Source organism: Malania oleifera, chromosome 8, assembly GCF_029873635.1.
Source record: "Malania oleifera isolate guangnan ecotype guangnan chromosome 8, ASM2987363v1, whole genome shotgun sequence".
In the NCBI taxonomy this organism is placed as follows: Eukaryota; Viridiplantae; Streptophyta; class Magnoliopsida; order Santalales; family Ximeniaceae; genus Malania; species Malania oleifera.
The window spans coordinates 44,204,701-44,221,678 of record NC_080424.1 but is presented as its reverse complement, the minus strand read 5'-3'; the positions used below and the strand labels follow the sequence as shown (position 1 = coordinate 44,221,678).

The window sequence follows — 16,978 nt, the reverse complement described above, 5'->3', positions numbered from 1 at the left end:
ACTAAATACATACCAGCTATTTATATACAAGAGTTGGTAAAATAAAATAGAAAACAAAAACAGATTCCCACTCTTTTGGAGGGAAAAATAGTTACAAGCTTATTCTACAGCTACTTATGGTTACAAGAGTTATATCACAACCTCGTCTCCTCAAACCACGTGTTAGCAAAAACTTCATCACTCATGTTTAGTTCTTGGATTATATTTTTGCCCTTCACTGCACTGATATCTCTAGTATTAATTTTTCACTTGTCAAATTTAACATCGACTAGCATTGCCATATACTCATAAAAAAAAATGGTTCTATTGAGCGTAAACATTGACACATTGTCGAAGTTGGATTAAGCATCTTAGCATACTCAAACTTACCATTGCTATACTAAGAAGAAGCTTTTCAAACATCTGCATTTGTTATTAATAGACTACCAACACCTGTTTTGAAGCAAAAATCTCCTTATGAAATTCTATATAACTACATGCCTGATTTCTCTTTTATGCGTGTTTTATGTTGTGCATGTTGGCCTAACCTAAGATCTTAAAATACAAACAAACTCAATTTCCGCTCCAAAATATGCATATTCATTGGCTATAGTCTTTGTCATCAAGGGTACAAGTGCCTTGATTTTCTATTGGCAAGATTTATGTTTCATGACATGTGGTTTTCGATGAGACACTTTTTCCATACACCAAAAAAAAAATTCCCATCCCTCTGAACAACAATTTGTTCCCCTTCCTCCCAATATTAATATCTCACTTCCCCTCAGCTCCACAGATTTGCAATCTAACCATATTCTGATTAGCATAGCAGTTGTACCTTGCTTGTCTATTTCTCTAGGTCCAAATGAAGATATCAATCCACCAGCTACTACAAATCAACTTCAAATCACAGAACTCCCCTCAGTTTTGCCATCTCATAATAGTGTTTCAAATCTTATAACAAACAGTCATCCCATGACAACAAGATCAAAGAATAATATTCACAAACCTCGTAAGCAATTAGATGAATATGTTAGGCATCCACTACCTCGAGCATTGCTAGCCGAAAGATCCATCATAACTATAGATTCGAGCTCTTATACTGAAGCATCAAAATCAATTCTTTGGCGAGAAGCTATGAAGAAAGAATTTAATGCATTGCTGCAAAATGGTACTTGGTCCTTAGTTCCACACTCACCAATTACAAATATTGTGGGATATTGTTGGGTTTACCAAAAGCTGATGGGACTATTGAGCGTTATAAAGCTCGACTAGTCACCAAAGGCTTTCATCACCAAGAAGGAATTGATTTTTTAGAAACATTTAGCCCATATTAAGCATGCCACAATTAGATTGGTTTTTTCAATTGCAGTTTCTCTTGATTGGCTCATTCACCAAATTGATGTGCAAAATGCATTTTTGCACGGTGATCTTCAAGAAGAAGTTTTTATGACTCAACCACAAGGTTACATTCATCCTCAATTTCCAAGTCATGTCTATAAGTTACATAAATCACTATATGGTCTGCGACAAGCTCCTTGAACTTGGTTTTCTAAACTTTCAGACAAGCCCAAATCACTACACTTCCATGAAAGCAAAGTTGATACTTCACTATTTGTTCTTAAAACAAAAACAACAACTGTTTATGTATTAATATATGTGGATGACATATTAATCACTATATCAAGTTCGGCTACCATCAATCAAGTAATTCTTTGCTTAAAAGAAGGATTTGCCATTAAAGACTTGGGCCCTCTTAACTTTTTCTTTGGTGTAGAAACACTTGGATGCAGTGAAGGTCTTTATCTTACTCGGCGCAAATATATAGTGGATTTGTCAAAAAGAGCAACATGGATCAGGCCAAACCATGTAGTAGCCTGATGGCTTCTACTTGCAATCTCACTTCCACAGATGGCAAACCGTGTGCTGATGCAAGCCTTTACAGAAGTATTGTCGGCAGCATGCAATACCTTGCATTTACGCGACCTGATTTGGATTTTGCAGTCCACAAAGTCAGCAAGTTTATGCATAATCCACTTGAATCACACTGGCAAGCCGTAAAGCGAATACTTTGCTATCTTAAACATTCAGTTTCAATAGGCTTGCTAATCTTTAAAGCTACAGACTTCAAACTTCATGCATTCCTAGACTCAGATTGGGCAGCAGATAGGGATGATAAAAGATCTATGGGTGCTTATTGTATTTATCACGGTCTTAACTTGATCTCCTGGCGTTGTAAACAGTAGCCAATAGTGGCTCATAGCAGCACTGAGGCTAAATACAATGCATTGGCAAACACTGCAGCCAAGCTAATGTCGATCAAGTCAGTTCTAACTGAACTCAAAATTTCTATTCGAAAACTACATGTTCTTTGGTGCGATAACATTGGTGCCACTTATCTCACATTCAATCTTGTGTTTCATGCAAGAACGAAACACATAGAGATCGACTTTCATTTTGTTCGAGATCAAATCCATCGCAAATAGTTAATAGTTCAGTTCACCTCTAGTCGTGATCAGTTAGCAAATGCACTAACTAAGCCATTACCACCAAAGAAGTTCCGAGATGTTCAATCCAATCTAAATGTTCGTGATATCCCCTTCAGATTGAGGGAAAGATCAAGTTATTTCAACTGAAATCACTGTTGAAGATTACGAGATATGATTATGAAGACTGCAAACTTAAATTTGAATTTAAATTTAAATTTAAGTATGAATTTGAATTTGAATTTAAATATTAGGAAATCAGTTGTAAATGTGTCTATATATACAACATGTAAGCTCAAGCAAATTAATAAGAAATACAGAATTCTTTCAAACACTTTCCCTCTTCTATTATTTTACAAAAGGGGAGCTTAAAGAACACGAGATGATGCATGTAATTCCTCAAGGAATGGGGGAACAGAGAAGCATCAGCAGGAAACTGGCATTGTTAAAAGAAAACATTGTCTGCGCAAGGCACTATGAATGGCTTGCTTATGGCAACTGCTATAATAAGAAAAGATTAACCCTTCAAAAAGAATCACATGACGATCACCAAATGTGAAGGCCTAATCTGAAGCACTGCTCCACAAAAACTTGCTACTCATTGAACAAATTCTTATAAACGAAAAAAAAAAAAAAATCCCTATATGAAATGTAAAGAATCTCTCAAAAGCTCTGCTCCTCATCGATGAATGCACCGAGTTGTCTCAGAGAAGAATTGCCTCCCTTCTATCCAACTAATTCTTGCCTGTATGTAGACGAACTACCTTCATCACCTTAAGATTGCCCACCTGCCAACACAAGACATTTTCAAAATGGAAGCTTCAGTATAAAATTGAAATTGCTTGTGGGGCTCTAATTGATTCACATTATTGCATATGATACTAAATAAACATTTTCGACACAAAATAGCCCTCAGAAAGCAGAGGACCAACTATGATATTGTTTTCACTTAAGAGGGCGAGAGAGAGAGAGAGAAACAGTATATACATCGTTCATCTGGCAGATATTGGGACCATAATGCGATGTTATCTCTTAGAAGCTCCATAATTTGATTGCTGTCTTCGTAGAATTCTTCACAAAGGGGATCGCGTTCTGAAAGGGCATAATTAAATGCTTGTCTAGCCATGGAGCATGCCCTGTACAAACATAAACACAGAGTCACCCAACACATAATATCAGGCAAGGCAACATAATACTATGAAAAAGAGCTAAAGATGCATTTGCATACTTGCCCTTTTCTTCTACTATTAATCTTAGAGCTTAATACATGCGAAAGAGAGAGAGAGAGAGAGAGAGAGAGAGAGAGAGAGAGAGAGAGAGAGAGAGAGAGAGATGCAAGTCAACCTCTTAGGAGAATTCAAAATCTCATGGTAGAAAACAGAGTGATTCAGAGCCAGCCCAAGTCTAAATGGATGGGTAGGGGACAGATCCGAGTCGGCAGTACTCGTAGCAGTCTGCAGGGGAAAGAACTAACATTTTAATTTTAAATATATATATATAAACATTGTCAAAGTTGAGAAAAATAAAGTTTCAGAATGAGAACTTAAAGGAGATTCAAAACAGGAATGATAACCAAACATACCTCATAAGCCTTGAGGGATTGATCTACAGCTTCCTTACGATCCTCACCAGTTTTAAACTCAGCTAGATATCGATAGTAATTCCCTTTCCTAACATAAGAAAGGAGGAGAAAATCAAATAAAATACTAATTCAGTGCACACACAAACACATACATATAAAGGAACTAGTGACAAGCAATACATGAGTTAAAAGAAGTACAGCGGCAAAAAAACCTGCTCCTCTCCTAATAAAATTTTAAACTGAGATTAGCCAAAAAACTTAAAATGACCATTTGAAATAATAATAATAATAATAATATAGCAAAAACCCATGTTACAAAATAAAATGTTCACACACTATCAGTTATAATCATGACATATCTAATGTTTGTTCTGCTTGGTTATGATTTGGCTCCAATATTCCTATCAAAACAAAATACATCCTAGAGTGCAACAATACGTAGAATTAAGAAAATATATAAATGTAGAAGAAGCAAAAGAATACTCACAACGTATAGTAAAAGACAATGGATTCTGCCATTTTAGAGGATGGAAGGAGGTGGTTATCAATGACAGACAGAATGTCATTGCATATCATGGAAAGTTCATCCTCAACCCTCTGCCTGTAATCCTTTATCACTTTCACATTCTTTTCGCTCCTCTTGGCTTCCTCCTCATGTTCCATGGAAGACAGTATTTGCCATGACGCCCTTCTTGCTCCAATGAGGTTTTTATATCCACCACACATCAAATTTCTCTCCTCAGCCGTCAGCTCCACATTAAGTTCAGCAAGTTTCTTCATTGCTTCAATCAACTCTGCAATAAAATAAAATAAAATAAAATAAAAAACCCCATCACCAATTACCCTAACTTTTGTGCGTTCACTATTCCTACTTCCTTCTCCTAACTTTTGATTTTTTTTTTTTTTTGGAAATCAGATTTAATTCTTATTTCCTCTGTTACTAATTACATGAATCATTGACGTTGTTCTTCTGGTATATTTCTACTGGATTTTCTCGCAAGTAAACTATTACTATGAAATTCTAATTAGATTTTCTATAATTTCATAAAAACTCCCATCAATGAGTCAAGGAGCAAAAAAATATTTCCCACAATTTATTATATATATAACCAGTCAATATTAAAAACCAAAAAAAAAACAAAAAACAAAACAGGGATACATATAGTTTCTTATATCCTCGCTGATATTGCTGCACACCCATTCATCACGGACAGAGAAAAAACAGTACCTAAAAGAAAGAACATATCAAGAAGAAAGCAAAGCATACCACGGTATCTCTCAGCCTGCTCTGCAACCCTAGCCCGAAAAAGATGCTCGTATCTCTCTCTCTCCATCGCCTCTGTCTCTCTCTGTTTCTCTCTCGATGCAGAGAGGGAGAGAAGAAAGAATATCAAGGAAAGTACAGGGTATGTTCTCTGAGGAAAGAAGAGAAGTGTCGTGGAAATTAAGGAAGGAGAGGCGGGTGGTATTTAGTATTTATAGACCCAAAGCTCTCGCAACGGCCAACTTGGGAGTCCCAACGGGACTGTAGAACTTTTAATTAAGTCGGTCCTCTATATGATTAGGTTAAACTCGGATTACGGGAGTAAGTTAAACTCCTACGCTGAGCTGGGCCACCACCTTTGCTCTCTCTCTCTCGATTTTTAGGAACTAAATCAATATTTATTAGTTAAATATAAACTAAAAATTATTATGTCATCATACTTTTTTAGATTTTGAAAAAAAAAAAAAAAGTTATTCAAAACCTCACTTAAACCATTTTTTAGTGGCCCAACAATAAAATTACCCACATAGCACAAAAAAATTAAGTTTGAAATCATGATAATAAAATAAAATAATTATAATTAGTTTCTATATTGTATTATTATATTTTAAAATTTGCATTATCTTTTATTTTTAATATTTTTAGCTATTATTTAACTTAAGGATAAAAAAGGAGCATAATTTTGCTAAGATTTTTAATTTGCTTTAGATATGAAAAAAGGTTACTAATTTTCAAATTTTAATTTATGTTTCCAATTTCAGTTTTGATTTTTGAATTTTCTTTTTATTTTTATATTTTTTTTATAGTGATACTAAATGACACTTACACTCATAAGCTCATTCTAATTAAAGTAACTTTTTACCCCTATATTCACATTTGATATAAATTTTATAATTTTTCTAATGGAAGTCCATACTTGCATATATCTACATTACACTTCAGTATCGAACAATTTACATTTGATTATTTAAAATTAGTGTTCTTCTTTTATTTAAAAAAGTATTCAAACTTTTTTGAAGTTATTTAAAATATAAATAGATAAAAATTTAATATATATATATATATATATATATATATATATATTAAATTATTCTTTTTAGGTTATCATGACTTAGGTTTGTGCTTGTAGTGTGCCACAAAGACCTATTTATATGCATGTACCATCTATATGTGTGTGGATTTAATATTTTTAATTAATTTAAAATATTTTAATTGTTTTTATAATTAATTTAAAATATTTTAATTGTTTTTTTTCATAAATAAAATTTCAACATCCAACTTTTTCCCAAACTTTATATAGTTTGGAAATTTTTTAGTTGAAGTTCAAGATTACCTTGAGAGGGGGAGAAATGGTGTGGGATGGGGATTAGACACTTTTCATTCGTAATTTAATCCTAATAGATATTAATATACCAAAATAAATAAATAAAAACATGAAATTATAATTGAAGCATATTGATTGAAACTTAGGGAAAAAAATGAAATATTTAAAATTGAAATAGATGCTTATCGTGTTGTAGGCAAACTTTCTATTGACTAAATATTTTTTTTATTCATACTTTTTTAAAATTATTATTATTGTAAATACCCCAATTTGTTCGAAGCCAATATAACAAATTATACAAGTTTTTATTCCATAAAAAGGAGAAAATACAGAGGAAATATGGAATACATGGAAATAAATCTTATATTGAAAATGAAAATAAAAAAATAAAAAAATAAAGAAAAGGAAAAAAAAAAAAAAAAGAAATAGGCTAGTAATCTTCAAGCTTTCAAATTTAAACCTATGAAGGAAGAAAAACACAAATTAAACATGTGTGAAAAATGTGCAAATTTAGAATTAATGGTGATTGATGATCAAATTTAGTGTTGATTAATTGAATCATCATTAAACTGATTGAATCCCAAAGCCTATCACCAGTTCAGATAACTACTCCCAAAAGTCTAATCCTAACCCCGAGGTAAGTTAAGTACGATTCCCTGAAGGACCTGAAAATAATTTGTATAATGGGGTGAGACATATCTCAATAAGACGAATTATATTATTATCAATGCGTGGTTAGCATGAGTTCTCCTGTGAATATAATATTCCATCATTTAACTATATATGAAAATGACATTTAAACTGTACTAATCAGCATATCTGAAAATACATAATTTCGGAAAAATAAATGGTTGGCTCAATAAAGCCCATTTATAGTAAATTTGCTCATATATGCATAAAAGACACAACCTGGACTACTAAAGTAGCATCGCCACGCTATCACATACTTATACGACATGCTTCCCTCCACGACGGGTTGTATGGCCCGAAGGCTGGACTCAATTCGCAGCTGGCGATTCCGCAGTTGAGTCAAACTAACGTCACAAGTACGATTGTGCCTACCTATGGTCACCCGGTATACCACGTGTTGACTTTTTGAGTCCTGTCTCGTTTTGATTATGACAAATACAAAGTATTTAACCTATGCCCTGAGTTTGTGTACAGGTTTATATTAGCAAGATCATATGATGGCATGAGGTGACTTGAAGAATAAAGACCCAGAATAGTCATTTATTGTAATTTATATTATGTTTAATTCGAGTCTGTAATAGTAAAGTAAGAATGGTCTATAATAATTGATGCATGTCATGAATGGTAGGAACTATAAGCTCAAGACCATAGATGGACCTTAGGGATGGTCGACCGGCGCCGTATTTTTTCGATCAGCTCTCAAAACCTTAGATTGACCATAGGACCCAAAAATATTGCATGAAAAGTCCCCCATAATCTTAGAATTAATCATCATGTGAATAGGGGTAACTTCATAAGAAGAATATGATTAAATGGTCAGAGTTGGTGTCTTCGGTCGACCGAACCCCAACACACAGAGAACTTCGATCAACCAAAGTTCCCCGGGGTAAAAAAGTTAACCAATTGGTCGACCATTTCTAAAATGATCTATAGCACCCTGGTCGACCGAACTAGCATATGGGGAAATCCCAACACCCTAGTCGACCGAACTTGAAGAAGAAAAATGACCTAGTCGACCTAACATGCAAGTTCGGTTAACCAAACTTGGCTCGATCGAAAGAAACTCGAAGACTCAAAAATCACCTAAAGTATGGTCGACCAACTCTTCAATTCAAAATCACCCTGGTCGACCGAATTGAGCAACCTGGTTGACCGAACCTCAAAAATGGTCGACCGACCCTCTCGAGTTGCTCGAATTATATCGAGGTTAATTGGGGTTAAAACAAGGTTAATTTTCTTAAACTCTTTTAAAACAAGTTTAATAATTCCCCTGGTGTCCCCAATGGTCATAATTCTTCCCATGTCTATAAATATGAGTTCATTTGCTCAATTAAGATATGATTAGGGATTTAATTAGCAACAAAATTCTTTGAAATTTCCTAAGCTCTATTTCTTTATACAAACCTTGCACACTCATATACTACCATTCTTTTGAGAAATCAAACTTTGTGAGTGTTTATACATTGTTTTATTTTGTTAGGATACTCTCATTATATTTATTGTTGTTGATTTTCATATTGAGAGTAGAGTAAAGGTTTTTCCCCCGATTTTATTTAATAAATCTTTGAGTGGGAAAAATCTTATAGTTAAGTGAGTTTTTGCATTGTTATTGTAAGACTCATTAGGCTTATATTTTTGTGTGTGCAAAATTTTTTTTTTTTAACAAGCTCATATTTGAATGTTACTTTGTGCTTTGATATTGAGAAATTATTTTTGAGATATTCCAATCACTCTTGGTACAAATCTTTGAAACCCTAAACTTGATTGAGATTTTTATCTATACATAGTTTCAAAGATTAGCCTATTGATACACTCTTATACTTAAATTGAGACAGTCATTACTTTGAGTGTTGATTGCACACATACACCATTGAGCTTGTAGTTCTTACATTATTGGTGTGCATTGATTATTACATGTGTGTATCGGTATATATATGCTTGTATAGAAGCACTTTATTTGTACGTCAAATTTTAGTTGATTGATTGTATTCTAGGTGTTGGCCTGAAGAGGGAGACTTGCCCTGTGAAAAGTTTTGGATTGACTTTGACCCGGTTAGGAAAGTTAGGTGCACCATCCTGTTAAGGTGTTGTATTAGGTGTCACTCCACCCGTTAAGTGAGCATAAGTGGAATCCTCTTGATTGTGAGCTTGAGGTGGGGACATAGGCAGTATTGGCCGAACCTTGATAACATTTCTTGTGCCAACTTTTAAATTTCCATAATTTAAATTTCAACACTTGAATGTTTATGTTTAATTGTGAAAACTAAGGTGTAGTCCCAAAAGGGGGGGTGAATTGGATTTAAAAATTTTCTTTTAGTTCCTTTTAAGACTCCTAAACCTCTTTTTCTTTTTTTAATCAATTTTTGACTTCTTTGTTTGATTTAACAATCACACAAGAACTTGGTTCTTTTTATACAATCCACAACATAATTAAACAAACAATCAATCACACCAAACTTTAAAACCAATCAATCAAATCCACTAAATATTCAATCAAGACAGTTAGTTTGTTTGCAACCTTGCAATGAATGAAATTTCGAATTAAGCCCTATATTTGTGAAATTTATTTCTCAATTTGATTTTCAAAAAAACATCCACTCTTCCCAAAATTTAGAATCCAAATAAACTCTTAGTTAATTTATCTTTGGGTGTTTAACTAATCAATGTATTCCTTTACGGTTTCTGCAAAGTATGGATCAACTAGCATACTTCCTTTCAGTTTCCACAACCCAAATCAAAATTAAACTTTAAGTTTACTTAATTTCCAAATTTACATAGTATATATGATTAAGAAATTAAATCATCCACGCAGTTTATAAGTGTTGAAAATAAAGAGCAAGGGAAAAAAAGTGTGAGACCACGGTTTTTACGAGGTTTGGTTTATCACCAGCCTACATCCTCGCCTTTGGCAAACCACCAAAGGATTCACTAAACCGGTTCCTTTGCCGGGCAGAACAACATCGTTTACACACTTCTTCAGTAGGTTAGAGCCCGCCTCTCCAAGTGATACCCCCTCACTCGGTCATTCCTTCAATTAGGACAGAGCTCGCCTCTCTAAGCGATACCCCACCCTTAGCCAACGATCCAAACACCTTGAATCGTCAAAAAATATTGCAAGAATACAAAAGAGTAGCTGCGTATAAGAATATTCTCAAACAGAGTAGATTAGTACAAATTCAGCACTATGTACTTCAACAATTCAAATACCAATATGAAATAGAATTGAAGCTCAAGTGTAGAGATCACCAATATCCTTAGATGAGGATTAGCAGTAGGAATAGATTAGGAAGATCAATTCTTTTAGAAATTCAGAAATATCAGCTGGACCAAGATTTGAGCAAGAGAGGACAGCCGGTTTGCAAGATAGCTTTCAACAAATTTTTCAATTCCTTGGCTCTTAATATAGTTTGATTTGTAAAAACATATATTTATAGAGGTTTTAGGAAGAGTTTTCTTGTTCCCCATGTTGCTTGGAGTGTCCACCAAGTTTTTATAACGTTTATATTTGAAAAATTCAAATTCCCGTGGAGTCAGTCAATTGGACAGGCAACTGGGTAAGCAATTTTCATAGGATTAGTCGAATGAATAGGCGGCTGAGACCTTTCTATTTTCCAGAATAAATTCAATTAATTTGTCATTCGACTTGCTCGACACAGTTCAAAAATGTCATTCGGCTGGGTGTGTAAGTTGGTTGACTGATCTCAGTGCAAACTATTAGTTGGTTGGGCAGTTATTCATTCTTATGTTTTCCTATCAAATGGCTGAGTAAACCCATTGTAATCTAGTCAGTCAACTAACCAGTCCATTCTTCTAGTTTTTCATTTTTAGTTTTCAAAATTAGTTTTGCTCTCTTGCTTTGATCTTTCATAAAACATTTTCCAAGTTGTTAAAATAAGTCTCTAAGTCCATAAATATCCCCTAAAGAACTTCAACAATATTTCAAAAGATATTTAAAATATGAAGCACTTACATAAAGACTTCTAAGGCTTTGAACATTCTTGGCGCTTGAGTCTTCATGGTTGACTTTTCTTTGAGCTCTCTTACCTTGCTTTCTTTTTGCCTCTCTTGTTTTTCTTCAAGCTTTGATATACTTTCAAGCTCACTCTCATATACTTCAAGTTTTAAAATATCATCTTGAAATCCATGTTTTAAGCTTCATTTTCATGCTTGATCCTTGTGAGTCCTGAAATATCATTACTCAATAAATATGTTAAGTTTCACTTGCTTGTTAGCATCAAAACAAGATGTTAAGCCTTATTTGGCCAACAATCTCCCCCTTTTTGATGATGACAAATAAGGAGCAAAAATTTGAGTAAGTCTTAAAAAGACTCCCCTTTGCAATAAGTAGCATCTTAACAATATTTGTAATTTCAAGATCAATATCAACATTAATTTCAATATCATACAATATCATGTTCATCACATCATGTTAAGTTTAAGATCATTCAATGTCAAATATTTCTCCCCCTTTGTCAAATACTTCTCCCCTTTTTACTACAAAAAATTTCAAAATTTTTCAATCAAAATTCTTCAATACCAAGCTCAATTTTTCAATTTTTAATTTTTGCTCAAAACTTATCCCCCTTTTGACATCAATCAAAAAAAGTAGGATATAAACAAAATAAATCATATTTTTGAGCATATGAATATCAATCATGCATGTCAAGATATGGATCCTGATTGATATTTTCATTAATTCTAATACCATTTGAACTTTTGAATTTGTGATACCAATTTAAACATTAAAAAATAATACTAATTGAAAATTTATGATACCAATTTAATAATTCGGAAAAAATCATAATACAAGCAATGAGTCATAATACTCCCCCTGAATTTAATACATTCATATTTTATACCAATTATGCTTTCTAAATTTATCGTCCATGTTTCAAACATTTGATTCATATCATATGTATGCTCATGGATATCAAATATCAAATACCAATATCATATTAATGTCACAAATATACTCATGAATATAATTATACTTGTCATACTCAAATTCCAATTTATATATTCATGGATACTTTATAGATACCAATACTGACGTCACATTATGCACAGCTCAATTTATCCTTGTTGATCCATCATAAGCATTAATTTCACGTTCATATATCAATATCATAATTCATGTTTCAAAAATCATGATTAATAATTTCATGCTTAGATTTTCAATACATAGTGAGTTATTAAATCATGAATCATTTTCATTGAGATTTCAAGACACCAATTTCAAGATATACACATGTAGTATATTACATATCACATAAGCATGGAGTATATCATTATCATGTGCATTGTACTACACTTTTGCTTAGTTTGTTCTTATGTTGCTCAAGTATCTCTTATTTTCAAATTAAGTTCCATTCAAGCTTGTTTATAATTTTTTACCTTCAGTCAGGCGACTGAGTTTCTGTCCATTCGACTAACCTATCCTTTCTTCTTAAAGGTGTTGTTCAGTTAGTCAGTTGACCTTCACAATATTTTCCGCCAAGCTTTCTTCTTTATCAAAATACTTATGCAACGGGTTCTATTTGTGTAAGATATTTTTCTTTTAATTTCATATGAACATCCAAACTTCATGTATCTTTATGCTTTCTAATTTAAGCTTTGTATGAATCAAACTATGATTTTGGCCAACAATGTTATTTTTGTTTTAATAAAACTCTTCTTTGAGATTTTCCATACAAGACTTTTTATCTAGGTACCCGTACTTCTTGGGTCTGGATGGTATAACAAGTGATGCTTCTTTTACTTTCCATACTTGTTTTGTTTTCACACATTTCCTCTTTAATGGACATTCAAATTTAACATGCCCCTTTTTCTTACATAGAAAACATGTGGTATGTGTGTAAGCATTTGAAGAAGTGCTTGCATAGTCCTTGGAGGCTTTTGTGAATTATCCCATGTAGAGATTCTTTTTCCTTGTATTATCAATTCTATTGAACCTCATGCCTTCTTTATTTAGAGACATTCTTTGTGAGCCAATCATTTTATCAAAATTTCCTTTTCCTTTTGTTAAATTGTAAATGATTTTGGCTTGATCCTCAATTTCTTTCTTAAGATCATTGATTTTCGAATTTTGTATATTTTTACCATTTTCTTGTATTTTTACTTGGTCTTGAGACATCTTGCTAATTTTATTCTCTAGTTCATAAATATATGTGTCTTTCTCATTTTCCATAGAGGATAGGGATCTCAAGTCTTCTACGTCCTTCATCAACTTTTCATTCTTTCTCTCTAATTTCTTGATTTTCAAGTCTTTTTCTTTTTTAGTAAGATTTATATATTCTAACTCTTTAATCACTGTTTCATTCTTATTTTTTATTTTCTTTAATTTTGAATCTTTTTCATTTGCGACAAGTTTGAGAGACTCTAACTCTTTTTTTACTCCTTCATTCTTGTTTTTCAATGATATGTATTGTTTAGTTACTTTGACTAACATCTTATGCACTTTGTATAAATCATTTTGTAACTCTTTATAAGATGACATACACTCATCATTGGATTCATTCGATGACTCACTGCAAGAATTATTTAAGGATTTGAATGAGGAGCTTTCCTTATCATCCCAAGCCATAAAGCAAGTATAAGCAACCTCTTGCTCACTTGATTCATTATCGGAACTACTTGTACTTAAACTATCACAAGTAGTGGCTTTCATGGCCTTTTTTATTTTTCTTTTTAGAGTCTTTCTTAAGTAGTGGACATTCCGATTTTATATGTCCAACCTTGTTGCAATTATAACATGTGGGTATTTTATTCTTTGATTTCTTTGTATTGGTTTCTTCTTCATCTGATTCTGAGTTTTGGATTCTTCTTTTGTTTTTATTCTTTCTTCTAAGAATTCTTGCTAGCTTCTTGGATATATAGGCTAATTCATCTTCATCCATTTCATCTTTATCCTCATCACTAGAGTTGTTGTTTGACGTTTGAAAGATTCTTGGGCTTTAGCTTTTCCATTCCTTTCATTCATTAACATTTCATATGTGAGGAGAGAACCTATAAGTTCATCAAAGGAGGAATTTTTCAAATTTTTTCCTTCGATTATTGCAGTGGCTTTTGGTTCCCATATAGGTGGCAGCCCTCTAAGAATTTTTCTAATCATTTCATAAGTAGTGTATGCTTTTCCTATGGCATTGAGTGAGTTAATTATGTAGGTAAACCTAGTATACATACTAGTGATTGATTCATATAGATTCATTTTGAAAGTTTCGTATTCATTGGTTAGCATGTCAATCCTATTGTCTCTAACATCGATCATTCTTTCATAGGTTACCTCTAACTTATCCCAAATTTCTTTGGCTGTTTTGCAAGCCAAGACTCTATTGAATTCATTCATGTCTAGAGCACAATATAAAGCATTCATAGTACTAGAATTTACTTGTAACATCTTGTGATCTATTTCAGTCATGTCCTTTTTCTCCTTAGGGATTTGTTTTCCATCTACTAGTTTGAAGGGAATTAGGTCACCATCCGTGACAACCTCCCAAGCTTTCCAATTCATAGTTTGAAGATAAATTCTCATCCTTTGTTTTCAAAATATATAATTTAATCCACAAAAGATGGGTGGCCTAATTGAGGATTGTCCTTCTCCAAAGGGAGCTACGCCTAAGTGTGCCATTAAGATCTTAATATAACTACTTGTTAGGATTTGTAATAACCCCGCTCTAATACCAATTGAAAACTAAGGTGTAGTCCCAAAAGGGAGGAGGAGTGAATTGGATTTAAAAATGTTCTCTTAATTCCTTTTAAGACTCCTTAACCTCTTTTGTTTCTTTTAAACAATTCTTGACTTCTTTGTTTGATTTAACAATCACACAAGAACTTAGTTCTTTTTATACAATCCACAACACAATTAAACAAACAATCAATCACACCAAACTTTAAAACCAATCAATCAAATTTACAAAATATTCAATCAAGATGGTTAGTTTGTTTGCAGCCCTGTAGTGAATGAAATTTTGAATCAAGCCCTGTATTTGTGAAATTTGTTTCTCAATTTGATTTTCAACAAAACATCCACACTCTTCCCAAAATTTAGAATTCAAATAAACTCTTAGTTAATTTATCTTTCCGTGTTTAACCAATCAACATACTCCCTTACGGTTTTCGCAAAATATGGATCAACCAACATACTCCTTTTCAATTTCTGCAACCCAAATCAAAATTAAACTTTAAATTTACTTAATTTCCAAATTTACGTAGTATATATAATTAAGAAATTAAATCATCCATGCAGTTTATGAGTGCTGAAAATAAAGAGCAAGGAAAAGAGAGAGTGAGACCACGATTTTTACGCCTCGCCTTTGGTAAACCACCAAAGGATTCACTAAACCAGTTCCTTTGTCAGGCGGAACAACACCGTTTACACACTCCTTTAGTAGGCTAGAGCCCGCCTCTCCAAGTGATATCTCCTTACTCGATCACTCCTTCAATTAGGCTAGAGCTCGCCTCTCGAAGCGATACCCCACGCTTAGCTAATGATCCAAACACCTTGAATCGTCAAAAAATATCGTAAGAATCCAAAAGAGTAGCTACATACAAGAACACTCTCAAACATAGTAGATTAGTACAAATTCAGTACTATGTACTTCAACAATTTAAATACCAATATGAAATACAATTGAAGCTCAAGTTTAGAGATCACCAATATTCTTCTTTGATGAGGATTAGAAGTAGGAATAGATTAGGAAGATTGACTCTTTCAAAAATTCAGTAATATTAGCTCGGCAAAGATTTGAACAAGAGAGGACAGCAGGTTTGCAAGATAGCTTTCAACAAAATTTTCAATTCCTTAACTCTTGGTATAGTTTGATTTGTAAAACCATGTATTTATAGAGGTTTAGGAAGAGTTTCCTTGTTGCCCAAATTGCTTGGAGTGTCCACCAAGTTTATATAACATTCATATTTGAAAAACTGATTTTTAGAAATTTTTCGTTAAGTTTAAAAATTCAAATTCCCATGGAGTCAGTCAGTTGGATAGGCGACTGGGTAAGTAATCACAACTGAGGCCTTTTTGTCTGCCAGAAATAAATTCAATTAATTTGTTAGTCAGCTGGCTCAACACAGTTCAAAAATGTTAGTCGACTGGGTGTGTTAGTTGGCTGATTGATCTCATTGCAACCTGTCAGTCGGCTAGGCAGTTATTCATTTTGACGTTTTCCTGTCAGTTGACTAAGTAAATCCAGTGTAATCTGTTCATTCAGCTGACCAATCCATTCTTCTGGTTTTTTATTTTTACTTTTCAAAATTTTTGCTTTCTTACTTTGATCTTTCATTAAACATTTTCCGACTTTTTAAAATATGTCTCTAAGTCCATAAATATTCTCTAAAGATTTTCAACAATATTTCAAAAGATATTTAAAATATGAAGCACTTACATAAATACTTCTAAGACATTGAACATTATTGGCGCTTGAGTCTTCATGCTTGTCTTTTCTTTGAGCTCTCTTGCTTTGCTTTCCTTTTGCCTCTTTTGTTTTTCTTCAAGCTTTGATATATTTTCAAGCTCTCTCTTATATATTTCAAGTTTTATAATATCATCTTGAAATCCTTCAAGCTTTAAGCTTCATTTTCATGCTTGATCCTTGTGAGTCCTAAAATATCATTACTCAACATATATTTTAAGTTTCACTTGTTTGTTAGCATCA

At 32.9% G+C, this 16,978-nt stretch overlaps 1 protein-coding gene across 1 annotated transcript; it reads right to left on the bottom strand.

Annotated features, from left to right (window-relative positions):
• Positions 1-2,766: 2,766 nt before the first annotated feature.
• LOC131161840 (14-3-3 protein 7-like) lies at positions 2,767-5,477 on the bottom strand. Its single transcript, XM_058117821.1, has 6 exons — positions 5,312-5,477; positions 4,532-4,838; positions 4,045-4,132; positions 3,807-3,916; positions 3,450-3,598; positions 2,767-3,250 (listed from the first exon to the last, which is right to left on the bottom strand). Exons 1-6 carry the CDS (start codon positions 5,376-5,378, stop codon positions 3,237-3,239), a joined length of 735 nt encoding a protein of 244 aa, XP_057973804.1. The 5' UTR covers positions 5,379-5,477; the 3' UTR covers positions 2,767-3,236.
• Between the last annotated feature and the right edge of the window lie 11,501 nt (positions 5,478-16,978).